This window comes from Chaetodon auriga, chromosome 6 (assembly GCF_051107435.1).
Source record: "Chaetodon auriga isolate fChaAug3 chromosome 6, fChaAug3.hap1, whole genome shotgun sequence".
NCBI classification, from domain to species: Eukaryota; Metazoa; Chordata; class Actinopteri; order Chaetodontiformes; family Chaetodontidae; genus Chaetodon; species Chaetodon auriga.
In genome coordinates, this window is record NC_135079.1 from 26,427,852 (window position 1) to 26,449,783 (window position 21,932).

General features: G+C 42.8%; 1 protein-coding gene across 2 annotated transcripts in view; it reads right to left on the minus strand.

Annotated features, from left to right (window-relative positions):
* Positions 1–619: 619 nt before the first annotated feature.
* The window catches only part of LOC143322722 (solute carrier family 45 member 3), a 32,428-nt gene continuing 11,115 nt past the window's right edge, over positions 620–21,932 (minus strand). For both annotated transcript variants that reach the window (XM_076734109.1, XM_076734110.1), the window contains exons 2-6: positions 13,879–14,241; positions 8,847–9,037; positions 8,070–8,733; positions 4,269–4,534; positions 620–4,180 (exon numbers count right to left, since the gene is read on the minus strand). In XM_076734109.1, the coding sequence (XP_076590224.1) occupies positions 3,737–4,180; positions 4,269–4,534; positions 8,070–8,733; positions 8,847–9,037; positions 13,879–14,026 (1,713 nt within the window). In that variant the 5' untranslated portion in view covers positions 14,027–14,241 and the 3' untranslated portion in view covers positions 620–3,736. The remainder of the gene's footprint in view (positions 4,181–4,268; positions 4,535–8,069; positions 8,734–8,846; positions 9,038–13,878; positions 14,242–21,932) is intronic.

A 21,932-nucleotide genomic window follows, 5' to 3' on the forward strand; every position in this document is an offset into this window, starting at 1 on the left:
GCATTTTAATAAAGTATCACATTTTTATAAGTGCGTCATGACCTGTGCATTTCCCATGGTGCATTCGTGAGAACTATGAGGAGCAAACTGGAGAGGCCTGTCAAATGGCACACATTGCCAGCATGCCATTCCCTGCAACATGAAAGCCTATCGTCTTTTCCATGTAATAGATAATGCCACCAGCAGCATGCCCATGCGTCAGTGAGGCCAGTGCAGTTGCGCACCAGCATTCTCTCTTGCACACATCAGTTCCTCAAGATTTCCAAAGGATGGCACCATTTCCAAGTTAATTTTTATCACTCCCAAACCTTTAGGTGTTCAGTGTCTGTACACCAAACTGCAGAGAGATCTTTAGACACTTTAACGCCACAAAACACTCAATTAAAATGAAAAATATGATCAAAATGTACCGGAGAGTAAATGAATTCAAATACTCAACATATCAAATTAACTGACCAATATTTTGTCATATTAAGTGTATATACTGTATGCAGTATATACACTTAGTAAAATATACATATATGAATAATTTCAGTTTTTATTTATTATTTTTAGTTTTTCTTCAGACTGAGAAGGAGAGTGTGTTTGATAAAATCACTGAAGGACAACATCTCATTAACAATGCAGTTCTTTTATTTTGTATAAAATCTATTTGGTAACTGCATATTTATACACAGTCTGATGGATGTATAAGGAAAATGAAATGCAACTTTTGATTATGGCTGAATGCATTTAAGATGAAGAAACAAGTGACTGAAATCATTTGACAAAAAAAAAAGGAGATTTAAAAAACCTGATCAATCACATCAGAACACAGCGACGTCTGGCCTTAACACAGTTGGCCCATTGGCACTTCTTTTTTTGAAATTACACAGGACATTTGGTTGAGAGCAACAGAGACTGAAAACAACTCCAGTTCGATCCGTAGAGTTTATCTGCTGAGTTTAACAACGTAACAAATCTCTGACAGGAACAAACAAGTGGTTACATAAGACGAAAGCAGTATTGACAAAATGATGCTGTTTCCCATTTGCACCAACTGCACCAGATCAAACAAACACACAAAGCATCTCAGCTGTGCGACAGGGGTAAAGTTTTCAGCTGACACGGACTTCCATGGATGGTGACCACACGGGCAACTTTCACTCTTCTCACCATAGCAGACACCAGCTATGGGCTCTGTGATGTTATCAAAGCTACAGAATAAAGTTGGTCATGTTAAAATAAATTATAGTTTTAATGATGCTTCTATACCACATCTATACAAATAATTTATCTTTTTCACAGACATGGCCTTCATCCTTGCACCTACGAAAGAGGCCAATAGTTTAATATGTGGTATTTTGTAATAAAAGCATAAATAAATACATATGTACAAAAAAATATGTCTGAAAAATGTACAGGCACTTGTAAAACAACTTCTTCTCTAACACTTCAGCTACTGCTAGACAATATGTTCCTGTGCACACCGGACTGAAAAGGAGAATTCAGCTGCTTGAGTGACTTTGCAGCAGTGTCAGCAATGACAAACAAATCCTCTGCCGTTTTCACTTCTCCCATGCTGAGCGTAGCTCAGGCAATAAGATCCCACAAGGGCTATTTACGTCTGCTGAACCTAATTCTTCACCCCTCGTGCAGGATCAGACGACCCGGATACAGAACACTCAGGTGAACTCACTCACCGGCTGCAAAACAAGCATGGTGTTTACACCAACTGGCCAATTTCAAAAGCTTAACTGAAGGCCACAATACTCTGTAACATACAGTATCATGTGGGCCAGGCTAAAGTCAGTACAGTTTATCATAACCAATGAGACAAAACTGCACATACGCAAGTGTGTCACTCACTCGCTCAATCATTCATTCATTCACCCATTCATTCATCAATAAACCTAGTCCTTCAGCCCATCCATAGACTCGCAGAATTTTCATTAACCAAATATATGCATTTGCTGCATAACTTCTTGTTTTTTGGTCTTTCAGGAATGGGTGCTATGAAGTGCGCTTCAGCACATCACCCTACATGTTTACACTGAATAACGAGCCCATCTTGATGTCCTAGATTGTCATTTGAGAATAGACTAAAACATGAAGGTTTTTTCTAATCTAACAGTACTAACCTGAGACGACTGTCCTGATCAGAAACTTAGTGGGGCAGGATGAGCAGTCCGCTCAACTAGACTGCTCTGGTTTATCCAGACCATGCATTTCAAACTCATTCCACAAAGGGCGGTATTGCTGCAGGTTTTTCCTCCAACCAATCAAGAGCACGCAGTCTGACCAATCAGCTGTCTGAAGACTGAGATCAGCTAATGAAATGAGTCAAGTCTGGTGTGCTGCTGCTTGGTTGGAAAGAAAACCTTCAGCCACTCAGCCCTTTGTGGGATGAGTTTGACATGTGTGATCTAGACAGAGGTCGTTTGATGCAATATTTCCAGTTCCAGTAAACCGCTTCATTCTTACACCACCTCAGTCAATAACCTCACCTCAGCAGGTTGCATGACAGCATTCCCATAGGGATATACAGTAAATTTGTATAAAACTATTTACAGTAAAACCTAATACATGACACTAGACAGGGGTGAACACATGAGATGGGATCAACATCAGAGTACAGATGAACCTTTAAAGGAGCACTCCAATTTGAAATTCCACACCAATTTCAGACATTAACGCCTGCAATAACAGCCGGTGTTAACTGTTTGTATAGCGTCCTCTGTGGCACTAGAGAAGTTTTGTCAAGTCTGAGAAAATAACCCTGATGTTGTCACAGTGATGTCACCAGGATTATCTTGAGTTAGGTTTGAGACTTTCAATATCTGGGGGAAAAAACTGCTTTACAAACTGAGGGCAGGGAGTTACAAAGACGATGGCACTTAACAGGTAGAGATGTCTAATGAGAGGTGATGCAGGTGTATTATGGTAAATGTAGAATCCAGCATTCTTGGGGCCTGACCCATTGAAAGGAATAAAAACATTATTTTAAAAATCTGTCTTTTGCAAGTCCCCAAACTTAATGGAGTTGCAATACTAAACCACGGGAGCGCCCCTTTAAGTGTTTTTTTTTTTGTGTTTCGTTTCTCATCCAAGATGTACAAGTTCAATGGTCCCAATTGTATTTTCTAAAGGGTTAGAAACAATGCATTGATCTATCCATGCTGCCATTGTGAATAAAGACAGGCCTGTCTACAATAAAATCACGACCAGTCTCCAGACTGGCTGAGTGATGCTGCTCCAATACTGGGTTTGACATGTTGTTTTGAGTACAAAACAGACTGCACTTTAAAAAATGGTGGACAGCATAAAAGGTTAGTAGCTGTGTATCTGAGGTTGATGAGTTCTACAGTAAATCTGTTTGTGGTACCTGAGGAAAAACATGATGGACAAAAAAGATGTCACAACAAAAGGTTTTGAGAGCGATTACTATAGAATTCAATTGCATTCAGTACAGACAGTATCAGACCTGACATGAGCACACAGTTGGTGTTGACTGTTTAGATGGCAGGTAACAACCTCTGCTCTAACAGAGAAAGTGCACCTTGTTGGCAGATAACATGTCTCTTGTGACATTTTCTTTTGTTAGCCACTTTCTCTCAGAACCTGCCATACATTGACAGCCACACACTTACCCCGCAGAGGAAACACATGGTTCTAGCACAAGGTATTTGGGAAATAGTGGCGCACTTTTGAGTTGCACACAAGGAACCTGACATCCCACATCTTTTGCATTTAAGTCTCAGCTTTTGAGGTCCTTTTGGTCAAAGATGATTTGACTGGCCAAGTAGATGGCAACAGCACCGAAGATGGCAGAAGAGGCGATATAGGCAGTGACGGACTGTGCGAACTGAACGATCATGCCCATGAAGAGGGTGGGGAAAACCTGAGAGAGGAGGAAAGTGCTGTCTAAGATGGCAAAGTCCAAACCCACACCACGTTTCTCAAAGCCTGACTCCGTCTCCTCCTGTTTGGTGCCGCCAGAGCTGTGAGAGGAGCCATTCTGGCTGTGTGGACTGGAGTAGCACTCATAATTGTCCTGGCCAATAAAAGCATTCCCGTAGGGAGCCCCCGTTTTGTGGTTCAGTCCGCCTTCCTCTTCCACAGGGGTCAAATACACAGAGTCCGACTTGGTTGTAATACCATTTTTATGAATGCTTTTGGTTTTCTTTTTTGGCATATACACCTGAAATGAGACAAGAGTCAGCTTATCAATTATGCATATTTTGTCAACACATTATTCTTGTGTACAAAGCTGTTTGAGCTATACTTGCCTCTTTCTCTTTGTGGTAGTGGCAGGTGAGTGTGTAGGGCAGAGTCTGCAGTGTGGCATATGCATAGCCAGTGAGGGCTGCCATAACAGTGACCAAGACCACACTTTTGGACAGGCAGATGACCAAAGCAGAGGCAGTGAAGCTCACCATGCTGCTCAGGTAGACCCACCGTGAGCCAAAATGGCGAACCAAACGACTCATGACCAGGGAGAAGAAGGTTGAGGTAGCACACTGCAGGAACAGGCCCAGACTGCCCATACGGATGCCTGAAAGAAAAATGCCATTTCTATAACAACCAGCTGAGCCCAGTACACTCATAGCATCTCTCAGGCATCCTCTGTGGGACACTCAGCTGTCATGATGTCTACCTTGTTATAAAACACTGTCCTATTTTGTTGTCAGTATAGAAACTATCTGATTAATGCATCAGCTGCCATACCTTATGTTAACTTTAACTGTGGTGCATTAACTGCTCTTTCGGTGAGCTAGAAATCCTGATGTTCCCTCAAGCCCACAAAGACACAAATCCGTTGGGGAGACATTCACAGAGCTCCGCAGCACAGACACTGTTTGGGGTGACTGACTTGGACCATCACAGATAGCATTAACCTTAAATAAATCGCCTGACAGGGCGACACACATAGGCCGGTCCTTGTTTACTGAGGCGATGTGCCTCCTGGAACAGTCAGTCAGCCAGAGGAGAAGCATTCACCAGCTGACCGAGGGGGAATTTTGAGTTCAAAACAACAGAGGAAGATCTGCAGACTCCCAAATTTGATTTGTTCATGTTATGTTGATGCTGAAGGATGTCAAAACATTTTTAACTCCAAACTAAGTACAGACCAACAGTTATGGTCTGAATGAACATTGTGGTGGCAGTTGCTGTTGAATAAAGCACAAAGTAGAGGCTTGTCTTTCTGCAAGTTTAATTTGACATCTGCAGATAGACTGACAGCGCAGTCAAATGAATGAGCTGAGCAAATGAGCCTGGACATAGGAGATGTTTTAGGAGATGTAGTGTTTTATACACAGTGAGGACGCCAAGGTCAGGGAAATGGAGTGAGGTGCACATTATCTTGAACTGGTGCAAGAACAGCTTGTTACAGGACAATCAGAGCAATTTAGGCGATCTTCTTGTCCCTGTGTAATCCTGTCCTTCGACACTGGGTGAACCTACTGTATGTATGTGTATGTGACAATATGTGAAAAGGCCAGCACAAAAAGAGCTTAAAACAATGTTCTTATGATGACTGCATCTGTGATTTCTTAAGAAACAAACTACAACTCTGATTGCAAACATTAGGGACACTGTGTAAAACAAATAAAACCAAATGTGGTAACTTCTAAAATTTGTGACATATACTCACTTGAAAAAGCACAAAGACAGTATATTTAATATTTGACAGCTTCATTTATGTATATAAATATATGTTTATTCTGAAGTTGATGAAGACGTTTCTAACACGTTGGGACAGGAGGAACAAAACACTGAGAAAGCGGTGGAATGTTCCAAAAACACCTGTTTGGATCATTCCACAGGTAAACAGGTTGATTGGTAACAGGTGATAGTATCATGACTGGGTATGAAAGGGGCATCCTGGAAAGGTTCAGTCGTTCTCAAGCAAGGATGAAGAGAGGTTCACCACTTTGTGAACACATGATTGTATAACTGATATTACTACATGGGCTCAGGAACACTTCATAAGAAATGCTGGTGAACACGGTTCATTTGCAAATGATTCCATCCTGTTCTGTTTTTGCAGCTCCCACCTTTTTTGGAATCGAGGTTGTACATGTTTTGCTAAGCTCTCCACTACAGTACAGCCATAACAGCATTTGCATTTTTCCGTTGAACTCAGCCTTTCACCAAGAATGACATTTCCATTTGACTGAATCACAGACTGACTTTTCAGTAGTTGTACTCAACCATGGGATTTTTTTGAGAAAATTGTCCCATTTTCAGCAATGTTCCCCACCTATTTATTTCACAGATTTTTTTTATCTCAGTACCAATCCATGGAAGCTGGACTGCCAACCTGTTTAGACTGTTATTTATTCCAACCTGCATTCAGCCTGATCCCTCACCTTGCTCTCCATGAACACTGTGGGTCAGAAGTTCACAAGCAGAGCAAAGAATCACTTATGTGAAAGGTGTATGTAGATCATGTTACTCTTGGAAAGCAAAGCTACCAAGCCCACTCTACAAACACTAGAGCAACAGGAGCTAATGAGCACTGAAATTTAAGCCCTTAGAGATATGGGACCTAGCCAGGATGCTACTGAATCTATGGACAGGAAAACTGCTGCAGTGTGTGAAAATGGCTCTTTCTGAAGTACAAGCTTCATAAATGACTACTTTGAATTGCAACTCTTCCCAGTAGGATAGTTGATCACGAAAGAAAAGCGGTTACTGTTAAGTTGAGAAGTCCTACAGAAAAAACTGCTAACCCTGATGCAGAGGAACATCTGTGGACTGAATGATGTGGCTTAATAACATCCGCTGTGTTTCAGATTAAAAGAAACCCGCTCAGACAGACCTCAGATTTGTGCTTGGCTGTCTACCTGACTTGAATGAACATGTTCTTTTTGCGCTGATTCCTTGACATTAATTCTTTGTGAGTGTGACATTCCTCGTGGTCCAGCAAGCATAGGGAGGAGACATAGAGGAAAAGGAAAAAGTAAACAAAGTACGGTGAGAGATAGAGGGAGAAGAAAAAAATGTAAATGGCTGGATGAAAATGACAAACAAGACAACGGAGAATGTAGAGGGAGAGGAGAGGTTCAGAGGAAGGATTACAGGATGAGAAAACAGGTGTGTGGTGGAAGGAAAGGACTGATGAAAGGAGAAGGGAAGCTAAAAAGTGCATAGTTAAGTAAAAAGAGAGATAATGGAAAAGAAGGGAGAGAAATATGATGCACGATATGAAGTCTGGCTGAACAGTAGACAAAGGGAGACTTAAAACTCAGACATAGCTCACTGTGTTCAGAAATCCCCAATTTCTCAACATGGACAAGATGGTCTCCCTCACACATCTGTACTTCAGCTTCCTTCTCAAACACTGTCTGGTAAAATATGCCAAAGAAAGAAGCCTTCCTGGCATGTTTTGCCCTCTTCCACCACTGACACAACAGATTTGTTCAGGTTTATCTGCCTGCACACCGTCCATCTGAAGTTTATATTTAGGTAGAATTATACAGCTAAGCATTTGCATGGCTACAGAATATAGCCAAACAACTGTCTGGTAGGATTAGTGACAACTTTGTGATTTACAGAGCAGCAACAGGAACAGATAAATACTGTGTGTATTTGTATACAACTTCCAAAGTGCAGGGGTGGAAAGTAATACCTGGAATTCCTTGGATTGGCTTGATACGGATTTAAGTACACGTACCCAAAGGATTTGTTTCTTGTTCAGAGGCATAACTACACAAAATGTTCATTATCTCTTGTAAAACCTTGTGTACAAACTGTACATGTAGGCATGCAGGAACACAGGCTCGGTCTCTGTCCTCCACCTGTGCCTGAGGAATGTGAGTGCATCCTGCCCAGCTGTGACAGAGCAGAAAGAACAGCCAAGATGGATCCTAATCCAGTTAATGTGGACAGGTGGTGGAGGTAAAGCCACGATGACATAAGGGAGTAGTGCAATGAAACTTTACTTCAAGGCACCACCTCATAATATCTTGTGTGTATACCATAATGAGTGCCTTACACATGTAGAGAGATACTGTATGATGATAAAACAATAAGAATACATCATGCAGAAATCTTCAACATACTGTAAAAAGATAAGAACTGACCTTCATCGTATCTTTGCCTGGACAAACTTCCTGGTAATGCACTCGGCACGCCCTCGTACAGGCCTTCCCCCACAAAGTCTGTGTAGAAAAGCATAAATGACATGACAGCCATCCAGCTGCAGAGCTGAGCCACACACAGCTGCCTCATCACCCGCGGGACATGGCAGTAGCTCCTGTAGATGGCCGGGGTCATGGACCAGCATGTTCTCAGCAGACACAGCAGGGGTCCGGACTTCAGCAGCCTCAGCTTGCACTTCAGCAGGTAGCAGCATGAGCGCGGCACGCCGCATCGGCCAGCCTCCATCACACCAGCCCCCGACTCCAGTAACGATCCGGACCCTGCCAAGCCACTGCTAGCACACAAGGGTTCCTCAGACACCTTCATGGTGATGAGCACACTGGAGATGAAGATGAGGATGAGTAGGGAGAAGAGGCACTCTGCCTGACCTCCCAGGTAAACAGAGAGGAGGCCACGACTCCAGTCCAGCGCGGGTAGCAAATAACCCACACAACCTCCCAAGCTGACCATGAAGGAGAACATGGCGAAGGCTTGGCCACAGTCCTCCTCGTCCCGATACAGGTCCGACAAAAGAGCCTCCAGAGGTGTGAAGCACACCTGTCCACAAAAATCAAGAAGCCCAACCCCAATGATAAGGAAGGCCACCTGTAACAAAGCAATATCATTGCGAGTTACATGTTACACTCATTTCTTGTCAGTGTGCTTTGTAGGTAGAATTCATGAAGATGACAACCACAAACAATAAATAGGTGTCCCACCTGGAGAGTGCGCCCACCCCAGGCAAGGCGTGCAGCCAGCACGTCAGCATGGGGAATGATGACAAGCGCGAGAAGGACTCCTAAAGACAGCAGCCAAATGAAAGGCCGTCGTCTGCCATAACTGCTGTTGCAGTGGTCACTGGCTGAGCCAATCAAAGGTATGAACAGGAGACCAAGCACTGGACCAATACCTGTGACAGAAGCACAGACACAGAGGAGGTCAGAGGCAATGCTAACTGAATATGTAGAGAAGAAACAGCAAACACAGAGTTCACAAAACATTATGTTTGAAACAGACTGCACAAGAAGAACAAGGTATTTTCCTTCTGAAACACTGCCATACTCATCAGTTTGGTATGAAATCCTTTAATCACACAACACATCACATTTCCACTCAGATTGTGAAAGCAGATTTTCACAATATCCCATGGCAAAAACTCAAGTGTCTGTAAAATCTCTGTTCAGCTTCAGTGGCTTACAACAGCTTCTTGACTGGGCTTCATTGTGCCTTCTACCAGTCCTGTCAAGTCCTTCTTACTGCTGCTGTACCAGGGGGTGAATTGCATGTGCCCCTCTGCCCTCATGTCTGACTGTGGTGGTGGTTCCTGCAGATGGCCTGCTGCCTGAAGGGAACCCACCCTCAGCTCATCCTCCACATGTGGTCGGCTCGGGCTAATTAGAACACACTTTGTTCAGACACAGTATCTAAAATGGACCCAATCTTGGGGCTACAGTTTGACATGTAAAGGTACCCTGTGGAGTTTTCATTACAGCTGAGCACCAATTTGTTTACATTCAATGTTTCTCATTACAAGGCACTTTGTGACAGCCATATTGTGATGTCATGTCTGTCCTCATGCACATGCTATTAACACATAAAATACAAACAAATCATCTAAACATTGCTCTACAGGGCCACTAGGGGTCAAAAACTCCACAGCAAAGAAGAACGACTGGTGCACACAATTTCACCAAGATCCAGTTGTAGTCCTTCTACAGTTTGACAGGAACTTGAAACACAGAGAAGAGGAGACAATATCTGTGTTTCTGGGGTCTGAAGTGTACTCCAAAACACTTCAAGAGGCAGACAGACCCAAACACCGGGCAGGTAAGCGGGGAAATGGACGAGCTCAGACAGAGACAGGCAGACAGACAAGGAGATTACAGCAAGCAGTCAGCCACTCCAGCTGCACCACAATTCTCGTTGCTGCAGCTGTGGAAGGCCATCATATCCTCGCCATCTACAGCTGTAAGACTTACTATCTCACACATCACTCTCCCCCCACTCTGTGCTCCCTGCAATATACTATATTACACATAAACACAGCCTCAAAATACAATGCATGCTGCTGTCCAGCTCTGTTAACAGATGTGCGCGCACGCACGCACGCACGCACCAGAGTGGCATCTAACCTAGCCCACACACATCACATATGATCCTATCTAACATAAAACGTATCACATTGCACGATTTGCTTTGTTACTTTATTAAACCACCAACACTTAAATATGCTTAAAATAACAACAATAGACACGTCAGTATCTTCTCCATCTACAGAGAGGAAACGAGAGAAAGAAAGTAACAACTGGAGGATGAGGCAGCCAACAAATGGCTATTAGATAAAATAGAAAGCAGCCATCTGAGAACCTGACACTACTGCTTGGGGAAATAAGCTTTAAGTCTCCCAAGACACAATATCTATCTTCATTCAAATAACACTCAGGCACTCCATTATAATACTGGGAGATGAGAATTAGGTTGAGTGCCATTTCCAGATTGACTTACAGTGGAGCCTGTTTGAGAGGAACCCAACATTGAAAATCCTTTCTCTGCATATCACCAGCAGCTGTTACAGAGATGGAGGAGCACAAATGTATATTGTTCCATCTTTATACTTGAATAGTCACTTCTGTCATCCACACAGAGCCTTTGGTTAGGTGGAACTGTATCTATCATCATAGTCACAAGACAATGTCTCAAAGAGACGCCTTCAGTGAGGACCATGTGAACACCATTTGGGCTGACCCTGACAGGAAAAGGCAACTATTCATATCACAAATATATACCATATGGGTGATGCTAAAAGTGTGTATGTACAGTACACACATGCCACTGATTTGTGAGCGCCAACATGACTGGCTGTTCTCAAAAAACATACCTCTCTGTCTTAATGTTTACATTAGGAAGGATTCCAAATACTTTGAGTTAATCCTTACGGACTACTGAAGATCCAAAGGTCCAGTCCAGGCAGAACTGAGTCATCAGCTCAACGTCCAGTGTTCATGGTGTGTGTTCGCTCGCGCACAAAACAGTGCACTGCACACAGAGCAAAGCAGGCCACTTTTCACAGCTCTTCCCACAATTCCTGGATGTGATAGTGCACTTAATTGCAAACTGGAATTATCACCTTGTGATGGTATGCCTCCATCAACCAGCAGTTTACATCCATGTCTGTCCACACTCATATAACATATGTAGTGAAGACTGTGAAGGTATGTAAAATGTGTCCAGTGTATTTTTTTGGCTACATTTTTCTACAGAGGAGCACAGAGGACTGATGGAGAGCTTCATCACATGGTGCAACACCAAACACCTGCAGCTCAATGTCAGCAGAACCAATGAGCCAGTGGTGGACTACAATGCTTCAAATATGGATGCTGCTGCAAAGAAGCTACAAATTATAAAGCGTGAATGCTTCACAAATCTGCCCTTCTGCTCCTGAGTCAAGTCATAGAATAATGGCAAGAATGCACAAGGTTAGGATATTACAGTGAAGCTGACCTTTGACCTTTTGGATCACATCTTTATCATAATTAGCAAATCAATTGTTGAGTTATGGCCCAAATGGGTTTTGTGAGGTCACTGTGACCTTTGACCATCAAAATCTATTAAGCTCATCCTTGAGCCCGAGTGAACATTTGTGGCAAATTTGAAGAAATTTCCTGAAAGCGTTCCTGAGATATCTTTCATGAGACAGAACAGATGGACAGACAACCCAAACACATGATGCCATATGACAGACGTAAAACGGATATCAGTAAAACGGTTCGCATGTTAAAAGTGAACAATAATACTCATTAAACACCTCTTCCAGGCCCTTGATAAAGCTATTTTTAAGCTTCTGCTTGATAAAGTGAACATTCCTGATATAACATCAGCTGTTTTGATAAAGCTAGCTCTCCTGATAAAACTACTTCAAAAGGTAGTGCTTAATAAAGCTAACACCGCTGATAAAGCTTGATCCATCACAACACAGAGATAAACCAGACAGAAGGTATTTCTGTCCATTACGTGTGTTTTTAAATTAACCTATAATCATGTGTTTGTCCAAACAAACACAAACAAAATCTGCAGGAGACGGCAGGTTAAGTGAACACTTATTAGCTGACATTATGTTAAAGAGACGCTGCTGTGGTGTGTTTATTTTGGAATATTTCATATATTTGAGCTAAGTTTCTCTTTTATTCTCAGTGCATGGCTGCATCACAAATGTCAACTTAGTTAAATTCTTCTGTCTTTTGTATTGCAGTGGCCTTGTCTGAGACGAGGAGTGAGTTTGTTTTTTGAAATGCTGGAAACAATAAAATTGAGCTTAATTGAATTGAGATTTTTTCGAATATATGATAAAAATCTAGATTAACAAAATATTATTGGCAGCTCTAATTGTCTCCATCTTTCAACCAGCAAAAAAAAAGCTTTGTATTTTCCTGTTTCTTGTTATCTGTGCTTTTCATCTTAAGTGGAATGTCAGAGGAACACAGACTTTATGGCTCATCATTCTAACCTCCTGCACCTTTTACCAGGGAGTGGTGTTGTGTAAAAATGCCTCTAAAGTGCTGCTATAGTGCTTTTGAATTTCAGTGTTCGGTTGTCCAAATCCTGTGCCAATGTTTTCCACCAGTTCCAGTTCAGATCTGCTCTAAAGACATTCCATAAAATACTTCAGTACACCATATGAAAGCTGTGATACAGAACAGAGCTTCTCAGTGGTCAAGCACTGTGCTTTGTGCAGCTGTAATGTGTCGGACAACTCAAAGATCAATGTATGTTTAAATAAAAATCAGGAGGATAAGCACTGCAAATTAGCTTCGGCTGTGAATATAACATGGACCAATCATCTATTCGGTGAACATGTTTATGTATGTGCCCTGTAAAACAAACAAAAATGAACATCTCATAATTCCTTTATTTACTAAGATCATGACATTGATTGTGTGATCTTAATAGAAAAAGCAAATACCAAGCAGTCAGTGAACTCATAGCTGCTTCTTGTTTTATAATGTGGAGTCCATGAACTGCAGTGAGCGGCACTCTGTCAGTCTGTCATTGTGGCTCTTCCTCCGGCAGTTAGCCCTCCTGCTGCTTTTAAATTAGTGCTCGATTACCACCTCCACAAAACAACAGGTGATGTGGCCACTGATTTGTGTAACGGCCCCAATTATGTCTTTATGACCTGAATGGGAAAGAAGACAGGGGCCCTGTGGCACAGTCATGCCTGTGTGCAACACATACACTTCGCTTCCACTGGACAAGGTCACATCTTTTAGTAACAAACTCATTTACAAAGCATATATTCCTTGAAGGGTACGGCCAATTCTGATTTACAACATTTCTCATGACGTCAAAAGCAGCTAATGAAATCGTTTTCCATTTGTATTACGGCTGTAATGTGACCACAGCAAACAAAGCATTCAGACTGATTCAAATTAAGTCCCATTTCTTTTCAGCCCTATGACAACACACAAAGTATTGCAAACCGAACAAATGGCACTCAAGGGATATGCAAATACATCGTTTGAAACACTAGGACAAAAAACAATCACTCATGTGGTCAGTAAACAAGCCACAAAGGAGACAATTGTATACATGAAGACGTCTATCCTTGAGAGTGTGCGAGCGCCTTTCGTGTTTCATGTCAGAGAGGAGAAGACGGGGAAATGATGAGACTATTAATATGTGTGAGAAAGAACGAGGCAGAACTAAAACTAGGTAACCAGATCCACCCTCTGTCAGTTTTTACCAAGACCTTACCTAGCACCATAGTCATGTAACGCTCCTCCACTCCAGCCTCCAGCAGCAGTGGGGGCACGTATGTGATCCCAGCTGCCACACAGATCTCCAGGCCACAGGTCAGGGAGTTCAGCAGGACGAGACGCCACTGAGACCTCCATCCAGGCATATTTACACGGGCTGGCTCGCCTTTCGTCTCCTCTGGGATGGCCACTACTGGGGGCAGGGGAGGGGGGAGGGACCCGGGCAGGGGCAATGGGGGGAGAGTGTGGAGGCAGATGGTGCCCCGGTGGGACGAGAGGGCTGTCGGGGAGGGACAGCGGCAAAGACACGTGAATGTCTCAGATGACCTGTGGGATTCATCCTCTTCTCAGCATTCTGGATCTGAGGGGCAGGAGGAGAGGAAAGGAGAGCAGTGAGAAACGGAAAGAAAGATTTAGCAACGTGAGCTTTCACACAGTCTCTGCAAAGCATGTCATCCAGCATGTCATTTAGAAAATGTGAGTGAGGGCTAAAGGCATGTCAGCTTAGACGGGTCACACCCAGGTTACTACACCTGGTTGTTGGTTGCCTCAGGTTGCAAGGGGAATGTCAGAGTGATGACTTTCTCACAACAGAATGCAGACCCAGAAACAACCGTCAAAAGGATATGATATTGATGTATTCTCAGAGCTCCTCAGCAACAGCTTCAGGACAGCAGGAACAACAACAGGCAGACAGAGGAGATGAGTCAGCTGGAGCAACGTGGCACATCAAACCATTTGCAAAGAGAATTCTTTCTCCTCCTGCTGCTGCTTTGCTCGCCTGTCTTTCTTTTTTAAGTGTCAAAACATGCGCAGTACAGGGTTGGAACGTCAACCTTTAAAAACAGAGTTCTAATTTCCCATGACTCTTCTTACCATGACTCCCTTTCCCTTCTCCATAATACCTCTAGTATTATTGGGAGGATCTAAAATCCAGCCTTTCCTTGGCTGACCCTGTCATTATCTGCATTATTAAGCTCCAATTGCAGTTTTAGTCACGTACACGAGTACTCCTCCCAGGACTGTTCAGCAGATTACTACCATCATTCAACTGGTCTTTAGCACCTGAAGACGGGTCACTAGAAAGAGACTGTTTAAGAGGAGGTAGATTAAGTCTCATGTGAGAGCAATGATATTACATAGCATGCTTTGCCGTGCGAGCTTTACAGAGTCATGTTGTGCCAGACGCCGGGAAAGTGACAACACAGTCCTCACTTGTGTTGAAGTCAAATGTTAGCATGAACTACAACAACCTTGTTCACTTCTGCAGACTGTCCTGCACTGACATCACGCCCTGAAGGATCACTTTTCCACTGATAATAGCTGACATTCTCCATTACATGCTTTATTGTCAAGATACCATGTGTTCATCCTCTACCTGTTCACTCTGAAAATCAGTCCTGCATTTGAGGTTTTGAAGTGATTCTAGTCTCGAAATGATGGATATTTATTTGAAGGAATGAGTTGTGATTTTAATTCTACAGAGAAAAAAAAAACCTCTTCAGTCAAACTGAAATTTAAGACGTAGTGAAACAGACTGAGGCAACGAATCTTCAGTTAATATATGAGACTGTCTCCAATCTGCGCACATTCATGCACAGATCTGTCTGCTTCCTAGCAAGCAAAAACAAAAAGTATAAGCAAGATATTACCGTCATCATCCACCGATGAGGTGTGTGAACTTTTGAAGCAGAGGGAAAGAGCAGGAACAGTCAGAACAGCCGCAAATACAGAAACAACAAGGTGCTATATTTGCATTTGGTGTGACATTTCTCTGCCAATGCTTCCCATCTGTTCTCTCCCAGCAAACAAAACTGATGTCATCATCTCCAACAAGACTCTGTTCATCACAGTAATGTGCTCAGCTTTGTTAAGTGATCTAATCAGATTCATACAGCATTCCAAGGAAATGTACATTGCAGGGTTAAAAAAGTCTCTTCTGTTAGGTTTAAGTACAGTACTGAACAAGCCGATAAGAGAATGAATAGATGACATACTGTTTTCTCAAGAAACCCTTTGGCCATTACAAGTAGTTTCCACCTCTCTCAGGAGTTTCATGTCCTTAAACATCCTACTTTAACACCACTGTCATCAGGCATCCCAGACTTACAAGGCCATCTGAAGCCTCTTTATATCATTGTTATCAAAAATGTTCACTGAATGTCATCAATGATGCCATCAGAGCTCCTACAGCTTTCATACATTCCCAGCTCAGTCATTATGAGTCCTTTGTTAATCAGCCTCTTTGAGAATGTGAAGAACAAAGCGACAGTGTTAGCAGGCTGGACCTAGCAGGGGCCTTGGCCACTGAGAGAGAGGACCATTTCACACCCGTCAGATCTCATTTCCACCCAGCTTGGGCACACTGAAAAACATCCATCAGAGGACCAGCCTCTGCCTTACGGCCTGTCTTACCACTACAACCCCCCTACCAACATATTCTCTGTGTGTATATGTACACTTCCCCCCTTCCCTTCTTCCTTACCCTTCCTCAACCCCTGAGGTCAGCTTCGTCTCTGACCTGCATTCTAAGAGGAACCCTTTTGACATATCTACCCATGACTGAGATTCAGAACCATAAAGGCATAACCAGTGTGAATGCTCTCTATTGCAGCCCCAGCTGACTCTCTGTCAGACTTTCTCACTGAAAACATAAGGGCCCCCTGTGGCAAGAATAGAGAAATCTGATTTGTCCACCCAAGCAGCCGCGGCTTATGTGGATGCCTGCCCGAATCCAAGTCAGATTCCAGGGTTTTGTAAATTGAATGCTTGCTCAAGTCTTGACCCAAGCGGTGTTGGAAAGAGTTAGGACAGTGGCAAGGAAGAAGGTTGGAAGGACTGTAATGACTGTAGCACGGACAGAGGTAAACCGTGAAAGCAGTGCAGAGAAGCATTTATCGGCCATTTATCCACCTCAAAGTCAAACATAAAAATAAAATCCATTTGCTTGTTTTAAATATGGTGCTGCTGAGCCAATGCAATGTTTGTGGCATGGGTGCAAAGCAGAATGGAGCTCTCACGAACTCAAGTTTGCATTTCAGGGACAGAAGGGAGAAACAGTCATGCATACTGGCAGTCCACACTGTCATTCCACCACTGGCTTAATGACACCTCTGACTCCACAGAGTATTCTAGTCATGCCCTTCATCATCTTCCCATAGTCTCAGAGACAAAAACACACGTACACACTGTTAGCCACACAGCTCTCCTTGTCACCTTACGTGTTTAAACACTACAATATGAGCCAGGCTGCTGAGAGGGGGGGTGGGGTGGTGATGGTGGGGGCTGCTTTTGTCAGTTCTCCCACTGCTCCATTACCAAGCCCTATTCAGCTACAGGCCCCCCAAAAAAATCGGTCCTAATGACTGTGAGCGGTATTCTTACAATACAAAACAGGCTTTGTATACATTGTGCCAGGGAGAGTAATGTGATATAGTGAGGTTATCAAGTCTATTTCCAAGTCTTTTAACACACTGGTCATATAGATGCTAGGATGGAGAAAGTGTGTGTTTGTGTGTGTGTGTGCGTGTGTGTGTGTGTGTGTGTGTGTGCGCGTGTGGCATTGGGTCTCCCAGCAGACAGCAGGGTTTGGAGGGGAAGGAATTGTTCTGAGATGACATCAGACCCACAAACACAGTTGAGGCTGTGGATGCAGAAACCACTGCAGGAGGGTCTGGGCTGTGTGTTTGGCTCAAGCTGAATGGCTGCAGCGCTGTGGCCTTCCTCCCTCTGAGTTCCTGCACATTAAGGGGCCGAGCCATCTCCACGGAGGGACAGTAGCACCAGCTTTTATGCTGACTGCTTCCCTGGCTCACTCCCATCAAACTGTTCTCTGTCTGCTCTCTGAATAACACAAACAAGTTCAAATGGAGCAACGCCAAATGAACACTGCTTACAATGCCGTCATATTATTACTAGCTCAGCATTTCTGAACGGTGCAGTTTGGCATTGTTGTGGAGGTCATAGGAAGAGCCTGGCATCATTAAATGATGGCTTCAGACAGGTTCCTTCTGTAGACAGTCCTCAACATGACCTCAGAGATAAATGCCAGGGGTTCTACCTGATGTCAGAACTGAGGAACAACATACTCCTGAATAAACAGGCCTGTGCACAGACATTTGACATTTTATAGCTGGATGCCTGAGATTAATTTCTACACGTCTTCATTGTTATTACCTCTTTCAGTCCCCCTCCCCACCTAAAATTTATATTTACCATTATCATTTATAGTTCACATTTCAAGCGGTTTAAACTGTGTTCAGGAGGAAAGTGAAGGGAGTCATTTGAGCAAATTTGACCGCTGGACTGTTTATGTGCATCTGCCCAAACAGCAAACGTATGTATGTTCGCTGTATGCTAGGTAGCAATGGATGCTGACCATGTGTGTGAGTGCTTCCATTCAGCTCAGCCTCTGATTGAACTCAGAACTCACCAGAAGATTCACATCTGAGGATTTTGGCAAATTCTTCTATCAAGTTTACACATTTTAAACTCATTTTGTACCACCGCAGGGAAATCTGCATCTAATCACTTTATAAGCATTTGTGCCACTTCTAAAACACAGCTTTACACTCTGTCTGAACACAGACTTCAAAGGACACATCAATCATTTTTAATACTTGCTCTTCAATCACCACTTCAAACCTTTTCAGTTCTTCAAATTCAGCTGATAATTCAACTGCCAAAACTTAAACTGCAACTCTCATACAACCCAGTTCATATGCAAGGAACCATCATTTTAACCTGTTTGCACATTACATTTTCAGCATGAGAGAGAGCACGTTTTTCTTATGAATTTCAATTCTCTTATGAAAATCTACCCTTTCCTAATTTACAGATATTTTCCCATTCTTCACTTCACTATCAGTCCCTCTGCCACTGTTTTGTCCATTTCTACCAGGTGTTGGACGTAGTTCCATGAGGACATCATCAGACCTCTAGCACTCTTTTTCCAGACACACTGTTTCCCTCTATTACTGACAACTGAATAATAACATGGAACTTGTTTAACCTACTTCAAGAAAAAGTTCGATGTTTGATTTGTGTTCAGCCTCTGCTCACTTGAAAGGCAGCCCTGACCACGCTGACCCCACCCCCCCGCCAGTAATCTTAAACCCACATCCGTCACTGTGACCCCTGACCCTGCCTTTCACCGCAAATCATGTGACCAACCTAACTCAAAGCAAAGCATAGCTGCCTGCTGCTAATGTTCTCCTCCTGTACTGTGCTGCCTAGCTACATGAAAAGTAGACCTTCTGAGACAAGATACGATGGATGGACATACATGTTATAATGGGGCAGGAAAGGCTACCTTGTCGTATTTCGGGGGGTTAATGACACACATTGCCAAAATGTGAAGAGCTCTTTCCATCTCTGCACCTGATGAGGACGATGACTCAGGATAAGTTTCAAAGACCAAAAACATGACAAGAAACTAACAGTTCGAGGCACCTGAGACAGCAATGCTATCAGTGTTTTCAAGAATTATATCAGTAAGAGAATACAATTTGGAGTTTTTGGTAGGACTGAACAATTAATGGAAATACTATCAAAATGGCAGTATGGCTAAGTGTAATATCCAAATCGCAGGAACTGCCATTTTTGATAAGGGTAAAATGAGACAACATACCATTAAAAATGAAGCATTGTGGTGCCACAGCAAGGCTACAGCCTGCAAATCATATTCTCTAGACATAAGGGAACATGGTTGTTTGGTACGGACCCCACATTTTCTTTTTCAGTGAAAACGAAATGCAATCAATCATGACTCCTATCGCATAATCTGTCAGAGTCTCTATTATCATTTTAGCATGTTGTAAGGGAAAATCTATTATCAATGAAATCATTCAAATTCAATACTTCATTCAGTCACAACACATGAATATCTCAGTATTGTTTTAAACAGCATCTCTACACCAACCTTTGAAAAGAAAGTGGAGAAAAGTATTGGTGCTTGTCTGAGGGGGACACACAGGCAGATTAACTAACACACACACACACACACACACACACACACACACACACACACACACACACATCACACACATCACACACATCACACAAACCACACTTATCAGGTGAACATGAGAGGAATGCAGGCTAGGTTGGCCTGCCCTGGTATGGGATTAGGGTGTGTGGGTGTGTGTGTGTGTCTGAGGGTGAACTGAGGAAAGCCTGTGCCTCTGTCCACACCAGAGAATGAAGCCAGCTACAGCTCAGGGAGGTGACTGTTATCTCTGTCCATGCAAATAGCATAACAATGGAGAGCAGCAGAGTTCAGCCGTGTAGCCTCTTGTGAGTCTAATGTGGCTGATAACATGCCTCCCCACAGACTGGGCTTTCCAGCCACTGAACCTATTGTGTCAAGGTGAAAGGACTAATAAGAGGGAATGCAAACGCTAATGAGTTTTCATTCAACCATGATCAGGTGTGTTTACATTTAGTTAATAGAGCAGTCAAAATTTTAATTGGGTTTAATCAAAACCGCTTAACTGTTGTAAGATGCTATTTCTGATCAACACTATGCTCTAACATGCAAGCATGAAATCAAGCTGCAGGAAAAATATATAATGACATTTGATGATTCAGTTTTCAAGAAGACAGCTTCATCATCATCACTTCATCTTTATGCTGCCATTTTGTGTTCCCTTTCATAATCAAACTCCACTTGTGACATCAGGTTGCTCAGTTACTCTCAGCAGATGTTTATGAACTTCTTAACATTATTTAAACATAACCATATTGTGCTTTGTGGGTTCTTCCCTTTCCTTTAGTGTGTTATATACCTTTTTTGTGAATGTAAAATGTCGGCAAAGTTACTAGGTCCATGCCAAAGCGAGTTATTCTCCTCTCAAGAAAACAAACTGAACTGCCTGCTGTTGTTACGTGAAGACGTGGAAGGTAACATTACGAGCAAAGCAGCCAATTTCTCTGTTGTTGGCTCCAAGATTCAACACAAGTCTTCATCAGCTGTCACCATGTGAGGACAGATGCAGCGGATAAACTTTACGTCCCAACAACGACTGGAAAACTGTCGTGTGTGGCCACCACTGCTTTGCATGGCAGTGCAAAGCAGTGGTGGAAATAGTAAATATTGTAAATGAGAAGAAAATATGATGTAAATGACTCACATCAACTAGAAAACTGTTTGCATTTTACCGTTACTCCACCAGACTACTTTGGAACTGTCACGCCACAAGAACAAGGAGGGATCAATAATAGCTGTCCGTGACCGAATTCAAACATGAAAATTGTTAATTTTGTCAGGATTTCTGTTGTTTTATTTTCTATTTTGTCAGTCAGCCTGTTTAACTGGGCGCTAGCTTGTTGCATGGCTAATGTGGCTGCTCACAGACTGTGAGCGATGTTGGACAAAGGTGAGCTCAGAACAGACTGGACTTTTCAAGAGGGTACCTGAAGGAGGACTGGAGCTAAAATGGGGCGTTTCATACAGAGAGAATATCGGTACTGCAACAGTGGACAGCATGAGAAAAATGTGTTTTTTTGAACATTAAACAAACCATGTGAATTATTCTAGCAGACACCTTACATGTAAGTTTGAACCTGAAAACAACACTAGTATGGCCTCTTTAAAAAATTGTATTTGTATTTCAAATCTATCTAAAAGTAAAAATGATTAAAAAGGTCACATCATAACTTCTTTGTCAAAAACATGGCTCAAATTAGACTTTTAGGATACAGCTGACCTTTCACTTCCATTAGCGCACACAATAGCGAGGTATAGATTCATTTCATCCGCTACAGTGAGCTCATCACATTCAGAGGAAATTCATCATGCTTGGCTGAATGACAGCATCTTGAAATCCCACATGCAGGAGGAAAAGTGTGCATCTTCATTCTGCTTATTGTATCGTGAGCGTTAACTACTTACACCTCTGGCCTTTCCCACAATGAGGGAAGATAATGTTAGAGAAGATGTGATAATAGCAAAATGACATGACAAGCCACAAAGGAGTGGAGTTATTTGGCAAAATGATACTCACAGCCAAAGAAGTGAAGCTCTAAGGTCCATCTACAGACTTGCATTGCTGA